Here is a 20,950-nt window from a genome sequence, read left to right on the forward strand (position 1 = left end):
GTGGAGTACTTTGCATTTGTCCTTATTGAAATTCATCCTATTTACCTCGGACCAATTCTCCAGTTTGTCCAGATCATTCTGAATTATAATCCTATCCTCCAAAGCACTTGCAACCTCTCCCAGCTTGATATCGTCCACAAACTTAATAAGTGTACTCTCTAAGCCATTATCTAAATCATTGATGAAAATATTGAACAGAACAGGACCCAAAACTGATCCCAGCAGAACTCCACTCATTATGCCCTTCCACCATGACTGTGAACCATTGATAACTAGTCTCTGGGAACGGTTTTCCAACCAGTTTTGCACCCACCTTATAGTAGCTCCGTATAGGTTGTATTTCCCTAGTTTGTTTAAGAGAAGGTCATGCAGGACAGTATCAAAAGTCTTAATAAAGTCAAGATATACCACATCTACTGCCTACCCCTTATCCACAAGGTTTGTTACCCTGTCAAAGAAAGCTATCAGGTTGATTTGGCATGATTTGTTCTTGACAAATCCATGATGACTGTTACTTATTACCTTATTGTCTCCTAGATGATTGCAAATTGATTTATTAATTAATATAAAACATTCTGTGTCCCCAATAGCATCAGTAATGAGAAAAACTAGGCAGTTAATGCTTTCCTAATACTACGTCCAAAGTTGAAGGAGAGGGGTGGATAGATGTTGGGCAGACAGTGGAAGACATAATGGAGCATTTAGACTTATGAAAAGGTAGGGTGGTGGGAACCATAGTCATGGGGAGGAGGCCAATTGCCACCCTTGCATCATAGCACCTGGTTGCACCTAGATATAATTCTAAAGGCTCAAATATGTTATTCCTCAGATTATGGCCATGGCAACAGCCACCAGCGCAAACAAGCTCCCCTGCTTTGCCTGTTTGGGCCAGCTGTTTTACATGCACAAACTGGAGAGAACAGCCCATCACTTGCAGATAGGTCATGGTCACCGAGCACATACTCATAGCACATATTTGGGCCAAGTCAACTGAGACAAGAGAAGGAAAAGAATTTGTGGGGTCATTCTGTCCACATAGAATGACATGCAGGTGTATAATGATTCATTAAGCAGAAACAAAGGCTCATCCCATAAACATTATTGAAGAATCAGAAAAAGCAATGGCCTAATCAGGTTAAAAGTTTAAGAAAATTTCAATATTTTGGCATAAACCAAAAAGATACTGTCTTAAAAATATGTTCTGTCCAGCTCTATTATTGACAGAGTGTTAACAGGATGCAAGCTGCACAGTAGATGCAAGCTGCCTGAGCCCTTTTTAAGACATTCACAAAATTCCATTAACTAAACAGTCAAACACCTGTTGTTGCAGTTAAAACATACACAGACAATCTAAAAATACATATCATAACTAGTAGAACCTACCTAGTGAATCTCCACTATTCGGGGATTCTATTTAATTAAAAGTGGGAGAAAGTAAAATTGAAAGGTTCTTCTTCTGCTTATTGCTCCAATATTTGCTTATAAAATTTGCGGATGACATCAAGGTGGGAGGGGTTGCAAGCACTTGGACAGGATTAGAATTTGAAACAATCTTGACAAATTGGATAATTGATCTGAAGTCAAGAAGATGATATTCAATAAAGACAAGTGCAAGGTACTTCACTTGGGAAGGAAAACTCAAATGTAAAACTACAAAATGGGGAATGTCTGGCTAGGAGGTAATATTACTGAAAAGGATCTGGGGTTATAGTCAATTACAAATTAAATATGAGTCAACAATATGATGCAGTTGCAAAAAAGACTAATACTCTGGGATTTATTAACTGCAGTATCATATGTAAGACACAGCAGGTTATTGTCCCACTCTACTCAGCACTGATGAGGCCTCAGCTAAAGGTCTGTATCCAGTTCTAGGAGTCACACTTTCAGAAAGATGTGGACGAACTGGAGAGAGTCTGTTGGAGAGCAACAAAACGCTAAAAGGTTTGAAAACCTGATCTGTGAGGAAAGAGTTTAAAAACTGGGCATGTTTAGTCTTGAGAAAAGAAGGCTGGGTGGGAGGGAAGGAAACCTGAAAACAGTTTTCAAATATGTTAAAGGCTGCTATAAAGAGAACGGGGATCATTTTTTCTCCATGTTCATTGAAGATAGGACAAGAAGTAATAGGCTTAATCTACAGCACAGAGATTTATGTTAGATATTAGGAAAAAAAACTTTCTAACTCTAAAATTATATAAATTCTGGAATAGGGTTCCAAGAGAGATTGTGGAGTGCCATTAATTGGAGGTTTGTAAGAACAGGTTGAACAAACACATGTCTCTGAAGTCTTATTGGTCCTGCCTTAGCGGAGAGGGCTGGACTTGATGATCTATTGAGGTCCCTTCCAGCCCTATATTTCTATGATCACTCCTGCACTTGCTGACAGCCAAATGGAGACAGGGGACTTGTCTTGACTACTAAAAAAGGTTTATATTTTACCCTGGAATAACTAATACATCTGAGCTATACTGAAATGAAAACACAATTAAGATTAAGCATTTTAGTTTTACTGCAGTATAAACTTGTTGGTATCAGCCCAGAGGGTTATAGGGCAGTTTCCCTCATGGTTAAAGCAGGTGCTTAGTCTCAGTATTTTTACCTCAAAGTAGCTCATGCATGTTAGTTACTCCCAGGTTTAAAAAAATACACCTTTTTTAACAGTGAGGACAAAGGTAGGTATTGTAACACTGCTTAAGGAGATTAAAGGCCAACATAGAATAGGAGTTACATAAAAGTTGCATGCAGCTTCATAAGAAGAGTCCCATCCACAATTAAGGCTAGGTGTTTTAGAAAAGATAAAAGGATGTCAGAAGCTGAACAGCATGGGAGTAGTAGTTCTGGAAATTGGTAAGTAGGACTTGTACAGGGACATGGACTTTCTCCTTGATAAATCTGAAGACTTAGAAAATAAGAGTACTCTCTTGAACAGACTCATAGCTGGTGTCCCTGACGACACAGAAGGAAGGTGAAAATATAATTTCATTTGTCCAAAACTCATTTAAGGATATTTTGAAAAAAGGATAAAAAATCCCTAGTTCTTGAATTCAAACACACCCACAGAGTCTTTCAGTCCAGATAATGAGACCCCAAGAGCAATTATTGAGAAGCTGCTTAGCTTCCAGGAAAAAAAAATTAATACTAAGGGAAAGCAAGACAATGGAAAGGTGTCTTTTCAGAACAGTCGGCTTTTTTTTTTTTTTTTTTTTAATGCCTAGACTTTGATATAGAAACATTCAGAAGGAAAGGAAGAGAAATAAATACAATCTAATCTAATCATCTAATGAATGACAATGCTTATCCTGCTGTGTAGGACCCTGCCCAGTTAACCTTTATATATTAAGAAAGGATGCACTTCCTTAATACTCCTCAGGAATTTAAAGGTTTCCTACATTCTCCACCTAACCTTCAAAAAGACAGACACAAGGAGCTGGATTTCTACCTACGAGCACCATAGGAAGCTCCTGACATATCATGGCTTGGATTTCAGTTTTTCTGTATTGTTCTCTGAAGAGCCTTGTGTCTACATTGTTTATTCAAGACTTACTTCTGTCAGGTTCTTTAGAACATATTTGGCCTTCTCTTGTATCTTTAGCAGATTTTTTTCTTTTTACTTGCAGAATGCATTACTGTCTCAAAGATCATTCTTTTTAATACTTTAATTCTAGTTGTTGTCTAATCCTATTATGTTTCAGTTGTGTTCCTCAAATGTTTTGCCTGGTTAAACATTCATAATTCATTCTTTCCCCTGATGTTAGAAAGAAGTAAGTCAATGGTTCCTACTGTGCATTTACTGAAACTTTTATTTTTCTGTAACAAATGATTATTCTATTAGATTTGGACATAACCTAGTGAATGTATGAGCATCCCTATTTTTGTTTTTTAATGGTTCTGCCCCTTTCCTGTCATACCTTCAGGATATTTTCCCCCTCTACTATGAGATGTTTTACAAGCATCTTTTCTATAGAAGAACTGTGTAATTCTGCAGTCTTTTATTCTGTGTGCATATGTTTTCTTTGCAAAATATATAAAATACTGTATTTCCTTCCTGTTTGGATATTCTCCATAATATGAGGCCACGACTAGCTATTTCCAAACATAGTTTCCGTTACTGATGTCTGACTTTGAAGATTCTTCATGGTTTTTTGTGCTATTTATGGGCCCAGTCCTGATGCAACATGAGTACCAGGGTCCAACCTGCCACCCAATGACTTGCTAACAGGTGTCAGAATAGAAGCTGATCTTTGACAGGGGACTGCAGTCCTGGCAAGTGATTGGCAGAACACTGGGGGTCCTGATTGGTTCACAGCTTCTATTTAAATCAAACACAGGCAGGAAGTTGTCCAGGTAACTAAGTTCTCTCTGCTTAGGCCAGCCACCCCTCTGCCACCTGCTCACATTACTGATCCCCTGATAATTGTTCCCAGTTCTTGGTTTTGTCCGCTGTCTTGCCTGTCTTGGACTCTGACGCCCTGGTATCTGACCCAGCTTGACTCCTGCTCTGACCAGTAGGTCAAACTGCCTGCATCCCACTCATGAACTGCTTAAGCTATCCAAAGGGAGAAACCAACAAGGGTATATGTTAAGCCCTGCCCCTGTGTGATGTTCCCCTGATGCAATCTTGAATGGTGTATTGCTGTGTCACCCAAATCCTGGAGCCCCTCTTACTCTGCTCTGCAGTTAGAACCCCCACTCCTGGGCTTTTCATGCACAACATGTAAGCTGCTCCCAACTAAGTGAGTTCTTCTAGCCAGCCACTCTTTGGATTATGCAACAGAATGACCTCAGCCAATTAGGGACTAATAACAAGAATTTCTGCTATAAACTGGGATCGCATCAGTTGGAAGTGATGGAGGAGGAGAAGGACCTGGGCATATTGATTGATCAGAGGATGATTATGAACTGCCAATATGATGTGGCCATGAAAAAAACTAATGCGGTCCTTGGATGTATCAGATGAGGTATTTCCAGTAGAGATAGGGAGGTGTTAGTACCGTTATACAAGGCGCTGGTGAGACTTCATCTGGAATACTGTATGCAGTTCTGGTCCCCCATGTTTAAGAAAGATGAATTTAAACTGGAACAGGTGCAGAGAAAGGCTACTAGGATGATCTGCAGAATGGAAAACCTGCCTTATGAGAGGAGACTCAAAGAGCTTGGCTTGTTTAGCCTAACCAAAAGAAGGTTGAGGGGAGATATTATTGTTCTCTATAAATACATCACAGGGATTAATACCAGGGAGGGACAGGAATTTTTTAAGTTCAGCGCCAATGTGGACACAAGAACCAATGGATATAAACTGGCCATCAGGAAGTTTAGACTTTAAATTAGGTGTAGGATTCTAACCATCAGAGGAGTGAAGTTCTGGAGCAGTCTTCCAAGGGGAGCAGTGGAGGCAAAAAACCTAGTTGGCTTCAAAATTGAGCTTGTTAAGTTTATGGAGGGGATGGTATGATGGGACAGCCTAGTTTGGCAATTGACTGATCTTTTCTACTGGTGGTAGGTATGCCAATGGCCTATCTGGTGAAGGGATGTTAGATGGGGTGGGTTCTGAGTTACTACAGATAATTCTTTCTTGGGTGTCTGACTGGTGAGTCTTGCTCACACGCTCAGGGTTTAACTTAGCGTCATATTTGGGGTCGTGAAGGAATTTTTCCCCAGGGCAGATTGGCAAAAGCTCTGGAGGTTTTTCGCTTTCCTCTGTAGCATGAGTCACAGGTCACTTGCTGGTGGATTTTCTGTACCTTAAAGTCTTTAAACCATGATTTGAGGACTTTAATAACTCACTCATAGGTTAGAGATTTATTACAGGAGTGGGTGGGTGAGGTTCTGTGGCCTGCATTATGCAGAAGGTCAGACTAGATGATCATATTGGTCCCTTCTGACCTTAGAGTATATGAGTCTATAATACCCCCAGTCCCAGATGCAACCCTAGAAACCTCCATTTTACAATATTTAGTTATGCCAACTGAACAATATAATCTCATATAAGTTTGTCAGTTTAACAAAGGAAATTGATATGCACCAGCCCTGGTATTCCAAGTGGCGTCTCCAATACACTTCAAACCAAATGCACTGATTTAGGTAAAACAAACAAACAAACAAACACATTAATTAACTCCAGAGGGACTTCAGGTGAGTATAAGTCAAAGCATAACAAGTCAGATTTGAGAGAGAGAAGCAAAAGTAAAAACACATTCTAAACTAAGCTTAATACTTTCAGTAACTTTACAAACTTGGGTGATTCTCACACCAGGCTGGCTGGTTTCCCTTCAGCCAGGCTTTCCTCTTTGGTCAGCACTTCAGTTGCTTGGTGGTGTTTGTAGATGGAGGTGGAAGAGAGAGAGTGCATGGCAAATGTCTCCCCTTCTTATAGTGTTCCTTCTCCCCTCTGGGGCTCTGCTGCCATCTTCCTTCCCCCCCATCCTTCCGGTTCAGAGTCAGTGCTGAAGCTGGACAGGAGCACTGTCCCAACAGCAGATGATTTCAGCTCTATTGAGCACTTAACAAAACAAAAGATTCCTAATGGGATCTTAATTAGCTCTATCTTTGAACAGTGAGAGGTTAAAACATATATCTGGGGCTTTTAGGTGGAACCCACACTTCCAGGCAGGAATACCTATCAAGCTTCACAGGGCTCTGGCATCTGAGCCCTTTGCTTAGCCAGTTCGGTTCAGATGATAGTGACCCTTCAATCAGAACAGGCTAAGCACAGTTCTGCTGCACTTTGCTCATACAATAATGAGAACAACATTTCATTACCGCTGAATTTAACACTAGAGTGATTTGTAACTCAACACCAGCCGAAGGGATCATTTGGGCAAAGCAGTCACATCATGCTGAACATCTAAGCAGAGTGGGTGTGCTCAGCATGTACAAATACAGTCTGGTGCTGATGTCTGTTCCTCTCCCTCCAGTCAGCTCAGCATGCGAGGGCTCATTCAGACTCTGCTTACATGAGCGAGGATCATGAAAACACATGAGCTTTGTTCTGACAGAGTTTCCGCTCTTGTCATTGACTTGCATTTTGAAGACTGTCTTTGCAATGAAAAAGGCTAGAAACTTTTTTTTTTAATGTATGTTGGGATTATTGTTATGTGGGGGGAGGGATCCTTGGCCATTGCCTTTTCAGACTATCAAAGCCAGCTCTGTATTTTAGCCTTTTACCTTCCATTCTGCCCAAAGTGGCTGTTCAGTTAGGGATGTGGTGGAATTTAGAAACACAATAATCTTTATTATCTAAAATGAGACAGTTTGTCCTTAAAGGTTTTTTAAACATCTTGCTGTGTTTGTTGGTGCTGATGGGGATGTTGGAATGGAGGCTGCCTCGTTTTTCCCTCATCAATGTTCCATCAATACTTAAGGATGGATTATTATTTTAATAAACAGAAATTTGTATTGAGATGCACCTTCTTGGTATCCCTGTAAAAAGTTGAAGAGAGATGGGTACAAACCAAGACCATAGATCTACACCCTCTGTATTTTAGCAAGGGACAATCAAGATCTCTTTTCTATTGTGATTTATGTGTTTTGAGGAAATTGATATGACCTGGCTATTTTAAAGTGACACCATGATCAATTTTTGAGAACTTTGGTCTGCTGGAAGCATCAGCTCTTTGACAATGTTTGATTAAACTGCAGTTTGCTGGTCATGGGGGAACAACCAGTGTGTTTTTGCATCATTTTATGTAAGACTTCTATGTCACAAGGATAGACTTTTGACTCTAATTCTTAATTACTTAGGGCCAGATTTTCAGAAGTATTTGGACACCTACAGATGCAAATACATGCTTAGTGGGATCTTCAGCTAGGACACCCAACTCCCATTGAAATTAATTTTACAGAGGCTCCCAGAGCATAATTATCCCCACCCTAAACAGAAGTAATTAATGCCCCTGCTAAGAACCACTTAACAGCTGTGGGGCACTGCTGTGCTAGTAGGGACTGAAAAGGAGGCTTCATTCATTCTGACACCTCTCGCTGTCCTATTCATCCTGCCTCCCCAAGTCTGCTCTATGGTTGTGGGAGGTGCACCACCCTACATCTGTCCATCCCTTCCAAACCAGTTGGAAGAAAACACAGGGCCCATAGCATGGTGGGAAGGAAAGAATGGATAAGGGGAAGTAGAGCCTCTGGCGTGGTGGGCAGAATGAGGGACCCTGCTGTGGGGGAGTACACAGAACCCCTACGAGAGGTTGAGGAACATTAGTGTGGGGGCAAAGGGACATGAGAAATGCAAGAACGCCTGGTGAGTGGAGATTGGGCAACTCTGCTATGGGGGAAGGGGATATGGGGCCCAAAAGAACCACTAATGGGGTGGAGGGAGTATAGGGCCAAACAGAACACCTAGTGTGTGGAGGGAGATTGGGGGAACCTTGCTATGGGGGAAAATGGAAGTCAACAGAACCCTGTCAGGAGGATGGTTGGGACGGAGTTTTAGGAAGTCTCTGAAATGGGGGGGATGGGAGGATGGCACCCAGGAAGCTTGTGGGGTGGAATGGAGAAATGCAAGAAACACACAGTGTAGGTAGTAAATTCTGCTAACAGAAGCTACAAAGTGTGTGCCTTTTCTAGTATACATATATTGAGTCATGAGTTCACTGGACTTTAATGACATGCAGGGTACTGTTTTGTTTTGGTTTTTTTAACAGTGAAGAAGATAGCCTGTCATTAGAGGGTTGAAAAAGCATCTAATCAGATGCTCTACAGTGAAGCAGAAATGGAATCAACATTCTTTGTACAGTGTCAGAAGATAGTGACTCTGTGGGTCTTTACTTGTCATGTGACATAGCAAAAGATGCAACAGACATGGATAATCTGTAAAGAATGAATGGTGAAAAAATGTATAAGCTTTAAATTAATGTTAGAGAATTACTTAATAATAATATACAGTATGGTCACAAGAACTTAAGAATGGCTATACTGGGTCAGACCAATGGTCCATTTAAGCCAGCATCCTGTCTTCTGACAGTGGCTAATGCCAGGGGCTTCAGAGGGAATGAATAGAACTGGAAATCATCAAGTGATCTATCCGCTGCCCATCCTACTATTCTGTTTTGTTATGATTACAAAGCTTAATGTTTTGTTTTTTCCAATACATAGTGAGGAATTTTGCCTTTGCAGAATCATCTGGATTTAGTGTGTTTTACTTACAGTGACATCTTTTTTCTGGCTGTTAGAATTACATATTGAAATCCATTAAACCAGTTAAAAATAACTTTTGGCATACTGTTCATGTATACCACAGAATATTTTTGAAGTGAATATCTATAAATGTTGTTTGTTTTAGCAAACCTCCCAGTAGAAGGCATTTGAAACATTTTATCAAAGGATTCTATAAGATATAGGTTAGAGATAAATCACTTAAACTGAATAAGACTGTAGGGAGATTGTGTGTGTGAAGGATTTTTTGTAGCAATCATGCTGCTGCATGTTCCTATAATAATCAAGTTGATGACAAGTAGCTAATTGGTGAGAAAACTGGGCACTCTTCTAATTCTGTTAAGAGAAATAGGACAAATCTTCAGCTTCTGCATGAGGTGTCAAAATATATTGTGCAAAAGACAGAACATTATTAATAGAAAGGCATGTTTGGTAGATCCATGTGAAGTAAAACAGCTAAGGTTATGAATTTCTATATATTAGAATTAATTAATTAATTAATTAAAAGGGATTTGCATGTGTGAAATAAAATCTATAATTTTGAAAGCAGTAATGTTAATTATGAAGGAATATTTAGAAGAGTACTTTTTTAAACAAATATAAACATTATATTTGGATTAATTATTTTTTTAGCTATTTGAAATGTTTACATTTCCATTAAAAGGGCATTTTACTTGATTATATATACATTACATATTCAAAAAAATAGAAATCCATTGTTTGGTACTATCTATTTTAGGTTCTTATATGGCCTCCATTGCTGTACAACAACTGTGTGAAGAAGAAAATTGCTATTATTCTGATTTTATAGATGAGGAACTGAGGCACAGAGAGGTGAAGTGACTTGCCCAGAGTCACACTAGTCCAAGGCTAGTGTCCTATTTGCTGGCCAGACTTCCTCACCTTTTAATTACCCAGTTAAATTATGTGTTCTGAGATACTACAAATTACCTGTATTCTTCCTGGGTCTTATCTTTATGTCATTCTCACACTGTAATGTCTGGGGTCTTATATAAATTAACTGTCCACCTTAATATTTTATCTTTTTAAAATGTGGAATTTCAGCATCCTGGGCTATAACGGAGAGTAACATGGGTGAAATCCTAATCCTATTGACTTCAATGGAGCCAGGATTTTACCCCAAGTGTTTATTGCTGAGCTGAACCTGGTATGTTGTTCTGACTATGTGAGTTTCTATTAATCTTAAACTTAAAAAGCACCATTTTTATTCCAACACACAAATATCCTTTCACATACTAGAAATTGATCAACTTTAAATTCTATTTATAGGCATTGCCATGGTATGTATCACTGTAGTATTTGAATGTCTAGGTATCACAGGCCTATTTACTAATATATGAGAAATGATATAAAAGGCAGTTGTCCTTAATCCAGGAGTGCATGACACACTAGTTCAACCATACACTGGACAGTTGTCTGTGCATTCTAGGTGATTTTAGATGTCTGATTTTCCACTGATGTGTCCATTTACACTTGTGCAAAAGTGAGCTTAAATTAAAACACCGCTGACTCGGAACAGTATATGTTACTTGCATTTTGCGTGGTGTAAATGAATATGAAAAGCAATGCAGGATCAGATCCTAGATATTCTTTATTGCAAAGATATAAACAAAACCTTTCAATGTTTCCCCTTTTGGATTCCTGCTTTATCTGGAAAAATTGCACTCACCTTCTCACCACACCAAAGCTATTTCATACCTTCTCCTTTTCCTCCAAGGCTCCTCTTCCTTACCCCATCTCCAAGACCTTCCCTTCCACTCTCATCACTTCCCCAATGGTTTCTTACCCTTTTTTCTTAAATAGCTGTCAGTGGCTGCCTCATTCTTCACCTTAATGTATTTCTTGGTTTTCCTGCCCCTTGTTTTTCTACCTATGTCTGTCTCACTTCTTCCTGCTCCATTTCAGAAAAGAGGTGGAGTCTGCTCTTGTTTGGATTAGTGTTTTTGTTCAGTTGCTTTCACTGCATTGAGCACAGATATCATCAGGAGCAGAAAAGAAGCTCTGGCCATGAGAGTAGCTAAAGAACTTATTCAGACAGCTGTCTCTGCAGTGATGGAATGTAGATGTTGCAGTACCACAATGGTTTGATATCTGAAAAATCAAAGAACCAAGACAATGGCTGAGGTTGAACCAGAGACAGATTCTCCAGGCTGGTACCAGCCAAATTGGGACTTCTAGCAAATGTACAAAGGAAAATGCTCTAAAATATTTTAATGGAATGGCTATCACCAGCTCTTTATTTTAGACTATATTTAAAAAAATAAGGGTATGAAGAGGCTACATGATATTCCTAGTAGAATTGCTTAGAGTTTGGTGTTGAAAGTTACAATGTTATCAGTTTCAGTAATTAGAAATTGTTTTACTCTACTAGGTGGTTTATTGTTTTATGGTTCGATCCGGACTCAAGATCTTACTGAAATGCAAACATGAAAGATAGTGATCAGTCAACTACCACCTTACGGCCTCCATTTACTGTATTACTGTAATACTGGATAACAAAATACTGTCAATGTTGGGATTGTCATTAACACCTTTGTGCTGGTCATTAACACCTTTGTGGTTGGCTAAAGATCTCACCACAGGTTCTAAAAGGCTTCCTTGTTCTGGATCATATATTTTAACACAAATACAGGCTTGTCATCTTTCAATTAGTTTAGACTTTTGAAATTTTGTGTTTGTAAAAGTTGTCAAAACATACCCTATTATGTTTGATTTAATATAAAACGATGTTTCTGTTAGTGCTGCCAGTGCACCTCTGGATTTTAATATCATAAGAGCAGTTACATTTCAGTGGGAAATCAAACAAGATAAATAATGTTTAGCTGATTGCTGCTGCTTGAATGATTTGCAGAGTTTGTATGTTTACCTCGTTCCTTCAGCTTATATTTCTGAGCATGTCATAGTAGGTTCACCTGCAGAGCAACACATTCAAGCGTAAAGCAGAACAGACTTGTGATAGTACAAAAGCACTCCAGAATTAGACTGTGCCTCCTAAATTGTTAAAGTGATGCTGAGTTGTCTTTCAAGAGGGCTCTGTGTGTCATTAGGGACTGGATAGTAAATTTTCCAGCTAGTGTGAAAAATTATGCTCATTCCCAGAGGAGATGACTTAGTGCACTAAAATTCAAACTTTACAATATCTGTATTCCTGAGAACCATATGTTTAAATTTCAGCAAGATTCTATCATGTTTCAGAGGTTAAAAAATATCTTACATATTGTTTGCTGTTTAGGGGAAAAAATCGCTTGTGATTAAAGACTGCATCATGTGCATGTGCACAAGAATAACAAATTAAAGTTGCAAATTAAGGCAACCTGAATTCTGGTGTTTCCTAATTTTAGAATTAATTGATTTTGCAACCTTAATAATGTTCTTTTAACATCATTTTGGTGTGTGATTTCCTAGATATTTTAAGAAAAGTAAACTGAAAAAACAAATAATATTGACACCCACATGGGCCATCAGGAGGGTTGGAATCTTTAGATCAATCATGCAGACGTCTGCCACTCAAGCAAATGGAGTAATTGATAGCAGTATTAGGTTTTTATCCTATATGTTGACAAACACTAGATGGGAATAAAATATATACTTTGCCATTTGATTTCACAGATACTTGCTGACAGCAGAGAAATGGTGAGTCTCAGGAATCTTGGGTTCCATCCCAGACTCTGGAGGGAAGTCTGTCTAGTGGACACAGAGTTTTCTGCAGTATCCCCTCCAACCTGTCCATGGTCCAGTCCTATCTCCCACCCCCCTACCCCCAGTTCCTCATCTCAGTCCCATTCTCTTCACCTAACTGTTCCCAGTCTCCCAGTCTCCACTCAAGCTTCTCAGTCTCCTTGCCCAGCCAGTCCCAATCACCCCCTCCTAGAACCTTGTTCAATCTGTAATAGCACCCCCAACTTCCTATAACCTATCCTCTTCCCCACACCCATGTTCCCATTCCACCTACTTCTTGTCCCAGTCTATTTGCACAACCATTCTAGTTCTCTTCTTGTTCCTTATTAGATCTTTCTCCTTTCCCCCTGCCACACAGATTCTCCTTGCCTAGCCAGTCACAGTTCCATGTTCAATCTGTCTCTCCACCGTTCACTGACTCCCTGTCCTCCCATCCAATTTCCATCCCTGGCTTCTAGTCCTAATCTGCTTGCCCAGATAATCTCAGTGTCCCTTTTCTAGCATCCTCCTTGCCAGCCTATAGCACCAGTTTCTCCCTTCTCCCCAAGGTACTTGTCCCAATCTACCCATTCCCCCCAGGTCTGTCCCTTGTCCCCCCAGCATTTGAAATATGACAATTTCCTCCTGCATGCAGCATGGACTCAGTAGAGTGGTAATTATTAGCACAGCAAAGACAGGCTCCTTGTTCTCAGTTATACCAGTTATATTCTCTGTTTGCCAGACCTGGCATGGGCCACAGCAGCCCAGAGCTGCAGTTACATGAGGAGTCCTGCTCAGTGCAGATGGAATCTTGAGAGATTTTTAGCAGAAAAGTTCTAGCAAGTCTCTATTGAACAAGTGCAAACAGTGATCTTTCATAGTTTTATAACTTGCACAAATTTAGGCAGATTTGCCCAGGGATGGTCAATGGGAACTCCCTGACACAAAGGCCACCCTCTGCCAGATGTCAAGACCTTGCTCCAAAGCATGGGTTCAGTAGAACAAAGAAAAGGCTGCCAGAATTTTTAACATGTGCAAAATAATGAGTTTTTCCAGTAGTCTCATTCTGTGAAATGGTAGAATCATTTTAGCTTCAGCTTTTGCAAAATATTCAGCCTGAGGCAGATACGCAGCATGGAAAAATTCAGCCTGAATAGTTAGAGTTTGACAAAGATATAAGCAACTGAAAACAGGGTCTTATAATGAGAAGTTATTGGTGACCTTAATAGATAACCATACCTATAATATTGTGTGGTCCATCGTGGTGTATTTTGCAGACTTAGAGGGAGAGCTGGAATAGAATTTTTGTTTCCAATTGAAGATCCAGAGCCTATGGAAATCACTTTTAGCTACTGCTTTACATTTGGATTCTGCCTCTGTTAAGGAAACAACAGAAATAGAGCTCAGTGAGTTAAAGGCTGTAAATCACTCATCTGATTCAGCTAGGCTTGTGGGGAAAAGATAGTGCCCTATAGTGTGAGGACCCTGTAGAAATAGAGGAAATGGATATTTTATATGTTGTCTTAAAAACCTGTAACATTTTTGCTACAAGCAAGATTTCTTATCTGACCACAAACTGAAGCAAACAGGTCAACTATTAAGAAAGGACTCAGTGCTAGAAGGATCACTCAGAAGTCTTTCTGTTTGCTAACAAGACAGAAGTGTTTGTATAAGGATTGAGAGACACAGTAGTTTGATTCCAGCTCTGAAGAATCTACACTACATGTAGTGACACACACTACAGATTAGACAGCACTATATACTGATAAATCATCAGAGGTGAAAGTATAGTTATATATTAGAGATGGTTGAGGAATGTATTTGTTCTCCTGCAAAATATTGATGAAAGGAACAAAATTTTCATTTTCATTAGAGTTCTTCTTCTTCTTCAAGTTTTCAAGTTTTCACTGACGACACAAGTCCCACCCCCCAAAAATATGGGCCAAATATTGAAATGTTGGGGTTTGGGATGGCCAAGAAAAAAAATTCAGGTTTGCCTGAGATTTTTCAGGGCTTTTTTTTTTTTTTTTTTGAGGGGGGGTGGGTGTTGAGAATTTTTTTCTTGGCCAATCCAAACCCAAGAGTGTCATGCAAAGTCTCTAATAAAAGTCTGGGTTGCTCTGGTCATCAATATCGTGAAATATTTCTACAGATCCTATATAAGTAGTTGTGTATGTATATAAACTGAAAACATGCTCTTAACGTCTGTTTGTAGAGAATGGTCATCAGCAAAGATGAAAAACAGATTTGTGGTCAGACAAGAATTTGTTATCTATCTGGCTGTTTAAATGTAAATTAAGTATTGTATATTTTACAGTAGGTTGCCCCTCACCACTCTGAACCGAATGCCAATTAAACATTGTGAGAACTTCAAAAGAAAGAAAGTAACAGGAAGAGTTAAAACAGCAGGGGTTGAGAAGAAACCTATACATCAAAGGTATGCATCATAGATTTGATCTATTATATTTGGGGACATAGAAGACACCCTACCACCCTTCACTGAGGAAGTAAGCAGATAGTGAGTCTGTTTTATGGAAAAGGGGTGTCCACCAGGCTTGGTTGAAAATGCTGAAGAGAACTTTGGGTGAGAGAAACTTGTTTAGATCTAAGGGTAGCCAATTAGTTAAGTTTAGTCTCTAGGAAATGTACATTGAGGTTGTTTTATATGTAACCATTTATTTTCAATATTCTTACTCACTATCACTTGAATCTCTAGCTTTTGATAATGAACCTATCCTTATTTTCACTATAAATATATCTAAGTCCTATGGTGCTATGCAAAGAGTTGGTGAACAGCAGGTGTAGTAATTTCGTACATTTTCAGTGGAACGGGGGCTGAACACTGTAGGAAAAACACCGAGAACTCAGGGGTTGGTGTGTGCCTATTGCTATCTGTACAGAGACAGCAGGTCCTGCACAGGTCTAGAAAGTAGTGTTTGTGCTGCTAGAAACTGGTGGTTTCAGAGATCTGATCCACAGCTGGCACAGACAAGATTTCCTCACACTAAGGGCAGATCGTGGTGAGGTGCCTCACAACCTTGATACACTGGGGAGCATTGCAATATGCATTTGCAAAAGTATGGAAGGGCAAATGCTGAAATCCTAGATTGTGATGTAGATGTTACAAATCATATTTTCATTCAATGAATATATATTGAAGAGGGCAAATATAGTGGCAATCTATAAAAAAGGGTAATAAGGACAACCTGAGGAATTACAGACCAGTCATCTTGCCTTCAGTATCCAGAAAAATAATGGAGCAAAGAATCAAGCAATCAATTTGCAAAAACCCTAGAATATAATAAGGTGATAAGTAACACGACAACATGGATTTTTCAAGACCAAATCATGTCAAACCAACCTAATAGCTTTGACAGGGTAACAAGCTTTGTGAAAGGGGGGGAAATGGTAGATATACTACATCTTGACTTTAGTAAGGCTTTTGATACTGTCTTGCATGACCCTCTCATAAACAAACTAGGGAAAAACAGCCTAGATGGAGCTACTATAAAGGTGGGTGCATAACTGATTGGGAAACCATTCCCAGGGAATATTATCAGTGATTATCAGTCAAGTTGGAAGGGCATATCGTATAGGATCCTGCAGGAATCGCTCCTGGGTCTGGTTCTGTTCAATATCTTCATTAATTCATGGCATAGAGAGTATACTTATAAAATATGTGGATGATCATAGAATCATAGAATATTAGAGTTGGAAGGAACTTCAGGAGGTCATCTAGTCCAACCCCCTGCTCAAAGCAAGACTAACCTCAGCTAAATCTTCCCAGCCAGGGCTTTCTCAAGACACACCTTAAAAACCTCTAAAGATGGAGATTCCACCACCTGCCTTGGTAACCCATTCCAGTGCTTCACCACCTTCCTAGTGAAAAAGTTTTTCCTAATATCCAACCTAGACCTCCCCCACTGCAACTTGATCTTGTTCTGTCATCTGTTACCACTGAGAACAGCCTAGCTCCATCCTCCCTGGAATCCCCTTTCAGGTAGTTAAAGGCTGCTATCAAATCCTCCCATTCTTCTCTTTTGCAGACTAAACAAACCTAATTCCCTCAGCCTCTCCTCATAAGTCTTGTGCTCTAGCCCCCTAATCATTTTTGTTGCCCTCCGCTGGACTCTCTCCAACTTGTCCACATTCTTTTTGTAGTGGGGGGCCCAAACTGGACACAATACTCCAAATGCAGCCTCACCATTGCCAAATAGAGGGGAATAATCACTTCCATCGATCTGCTGGCAATGCTCCTACTAATGCAGCCCAATATGCTATTAGCCTTCTTGGCAACCAGAGCACACTGCTGACTCATATCCAGCTTCTTATCCACTGTAACCCCCAGTCCTTTTCTGCAGAACTGGTACCTAGCCCGTCGGTCCCTAGTCTGTAGCTGTGTATGGGATTCTTCTGTCTTAAGTGCAGGACTCTGCACTTGTCCTTTTTTAACTCCTCAGATTTCTTTTGGCCCAATCCTCCAATTTGTCTAGGTCCCTCTGTATCCTATCCCTACCCTCCAAGGTATCTACCACTCCCCCTAGTTTAGTGTCATCTGCAAACTTGCTGAGGGTGCAATCTACCCCATCCTCCAAATCATTAATGAAGATGTTGAACAAAACCGGGATACCAAGCTGGGATGGATTGCAAGTGCTTTGGAGGACAGGATTACAATTAAAAATGATCTGGACAAACTAGAAAATAGTCTGAAGTAAATAGGATAAAATTCAAGAAGGACAAGTGCAAAGCACTCCACTTAGGAAGGAACTTTCAGTTGCAGACATACAAAATGGGAAATGACTGCCTAGGAAGGAGTACTGTGCAAAAGGATCTAGGGGTTATAATGGATCACAAGCTAATATGAGTCAACATTGTAACACTGTTGCAAAAAAGCAAACATCATTCTGGGATATATTAGCAGGCGTGTTGTAAGTAAGACATGTGAAGTAATTTTTCCACTCCATACTGATAAGGCCGCAGCTGGAGTATTGTATCCAGTTCTGGTCACCACATTTCAGGAAAGATGTGGACAAATTGGAATAAGTCCAGAGGATAGTGACAAAAATGAGAAAACATAATTTATGAAGAAAGATTGAAAAATTGGGTTTGTTTAGTTGGAGAAGAGAAGACTAAGGGGGGACATATCAGTCTTCAAGTACATAAAAGGTTGTTAGAAGGAGGAAGGTGAGAAATTGTTCTCATTAACCTTTGAGGATAGGAAAAGAAACAGTGGGCTTAAACTGCAGCAAGGGAGGTTTCGGTTGGACATTAGGAAAGTCTTCTAACTGTCAGGGTGGATGAGCACTGGAACAAATTGCCTAGGAGGTTGTGGAATCTCCGTCACTGGAGGTTTTTAAGAATAGTTTAGACAAACACCTGTCAGGAATGGTCTAGTTATTACATAGTCCTGCTTTGAGTGCAGGGGGCTGAACTAGATGACCTATTGAAGTCCCTTCCAGTTCTAACTTTTATGATTCTATGATTGTAATAGCAGCAGAAAGCATCTGTGAAACTCTGTGTAGGAAGAACATAGTGATAGATTTACCTAATAGCTCTTGTTTAAAAGTAATTTAAGAATATTTCAAGTACTGTTTAAATGTTTCTCTTTTTTTTTTTTTTTTTTTTTTTTTTTTGCATGATATAGACATAAATACAATAAAGAATTGAGTGGTACTCTCTCTTTAAATGGGACTGGGAGCTGTTACTAACATCCAAGATGAGAGATTTGAATATCATAGTCCCAGATTTGATTCAGTGTAATGCTCCCTGAAAGTCCTGGAAAAGATAGAACCTTGATCTGCGCCTCAGCACGGAGTTCACTGGAGGTTCCAAAAAGGGGAATGTAATAATATCTGTACATTACTTGCCCCTATCCCGTCTTACCTAGTTCTACCTGGGTCTCTCTTTTGGTGCAAAAAGTATTAGCTTCCCTTAAAAAGATATTATAATTATAGCTGCTTAGTGCTGGAGTACCACAAGCCCTCAAGGTACCTGTAGCATGCCAGGTATACTACAGGTCAGAGGCAAGTACTGACGGTGTTTTAACTGCTAGGCCTTGGATGCACTAGCCCTGGTGGGTCCCAATAATCACTCAGACATGTGGCTAAGTGGAAACGGTATCTTGCTAGGCCGGGCAGGAAAAGGAAAGGTTGCAAATACCCTATGCAGAAAAGCCTAAACAGTTATAGTTCAACGTGAGCAATAGGGTTTTTTTTGTTTTGTTTGTGTCACTAGGGTCAGTCCACTGGAGAGTGAGGGTTCTTAGTGCCCTGGATGACATCTCTATTAAAAGTCTCTATTAAAAATAATTGGGAGCTTTCAGGTCTCCAGGCCAGGTTCAGACAGTGGTGTATCTCTCGTTGGGACCTCTCTGTACTGGCTCCCTGCCCAGTCACTGCTGCTCAACCAACGAGTTTTTAGCTGCAATGTCCGGAAGTCACACCCTGTATGCAGTTACTCAGGGTTCTTCTCTGCAGCTCCTGAGTAGCCATGCCACTGCTGTCTCCCAAGATTACCTAGTCACTCCTGGTTCAGGGTTCTTCCTACTGCCTGGCCAGGAGGAAGAGGATGTGCAGTGGGGAAGGGGTTGATGTAGAATTGTAGTTCATGGTAATATTTATCTTATTGTCTGGATTTTGCAAGCAGTTAAAGATGGGTTTGAGACTCAATTGTGAATATGCCTTTTTGAACTTTAACTCAATTGACTAACTCATGTGAAGACTTCAAACGGCCTTCTCTTCAATAGTATTGTAATTCAAGTTAATGAACTCAAGTTATGATTTTTTTTTTTTGGGTGCAATGAAGAAAAGACCTTTGTCTAAGTGCTTTCTTCTAGAAGTAGTTTTTCAGTCTGCTTCCTATTAAAACACCATCCCACCATATTTGGCTTGGGTGACTGCAGAAATCCCACTTCAAACAACATACAATAATCCTGTTGGGGTTTTTTTGAGCCTCTTGCTCAAGCTCCATGTTCCAGTAAATGTGTGTTCATATCCACCATCGTATATGAAAAGAATCTGTCTTTATAAAAAAAAAATGTTTTATAGCCAGGAAATAGGAAAAATACCATTTTCCTATTCTTATTCCTGTTAGGCTGGATGTAGCTGTAATACTGTTGATAGCCCACTGTGATCTTATGTCAGATGTTTTGACATTATTTTACTATAACCCTTTATGCTTAAACCATTTATGGAGATTTATTTTTTGACATTCATTTCAATAATTCATTAATACATCTCTTTGACCACCTTTTGCAACAACAATACTTATTCCTTGATGGAAATATTTTTCATGTTGATAGTATTTTGCGATAAAATTTGTTTATTTCAGATACTGAAATCTCTGAATCAGCAGCTAAAGATCTTTTCCTAAATGTTTTTTAATTCTTTTGCAAATAACCATTAAAATTTAAGAAACCTTTTTTCTCATTATGTGTATGTGCTGGTTTGTTTCTGTAGAATTATCTTTGTATGTTAGAATACTAACACAGAGATTTATTTTTAATTTTACTATAACACTGTGTTAGAGAAGGAGTGGCAAATACCTGACACACAGTAAAATATGCACTTACGAAAAAAGTCAAATGCTCTACCTTGACACTATGAGTCCACTTAAAAGCCATAATAATTGCTCTTTCTTCATCTTTTGTTCTTACTATAATAACTGGGGAAATGATGGTGCTGAATTAGAGTAACCATTATGAAGACAAACAGTGGTCTTTATCATTAATATTTCCTACTTGTTCACCACCATTAGGAGGAAGATGAGGATTCTTGTACTTCTACTATTTTATCACTCTGCCACAAAGAATGCCAAAAGTGACAGACCTTCAAATCCCAATTTTATTTTAATCATGGTTGATGACCTTGGCATTGGAGATCTGGGATGTTATGGAAACAAAACTTTAAGGTTTGATAAAACACTTGGAGGGGTGGTGTACTGTATCTATGTATAGTGCAAACTGTGCATTTACAAATGTTAAACTATTTTAAATGCAGTTAGAGCTTCAGCAAGGTTTCTTTTGTATAGAAAGATTAACCCTGTTTCTGCAGTTTATGCTGCTTATATTTGACTTTCATTGTTTCCTTACTTTTATAGGAAGAAATTTAGGTAA

General features: G+C 39.4%; 1 protein-coding gene across 1 annotated transcript in view; it reads left to right on the plus strand.

Moving 5' to 3' along the window:
- STS (steroid sulfatase) overlaps positions 1 to 20,950 on the plus strand; it is a 158,484-nt gene that overhangs the window by 19,950 nt on the left and 117,584 nt on the right. The window contains exons 3-4 of the mRNA XM_067561000.1: positions 15,155 to 15,274; positions 20,593 to 20,745. Of these exons, the coding sequence (XP_067417101.1) occupies positions 15,183 to 15,274; positions 20,593 to 20,745 (245 nt within the window). The 5' untranslated portion in view covers positions 15,155 to 15,182. The remainder of the gene's footprint in view (positions 1 to 15,154; positions 15,275 to 20,592; positions 20,746 to 20,950) is intronic.

The sequence above is a fragment of the Emydura macquarii genome, unplaced genomic scaffold (assembly GCF_026122565.2).
Source record: "Emydura macquarii macquarii isolate MOO-44397 ecotype Brisbane River unplaced genomic scaffold, CSIRO-AGI_Emac_v2 contig_2362, whole genome shotgun sequence".
Taxonomy (NCBI): Eukaryota; Metazoa; Chordata; order Testudines; family Chelidae; genus Emydura; species Emydura macquarii.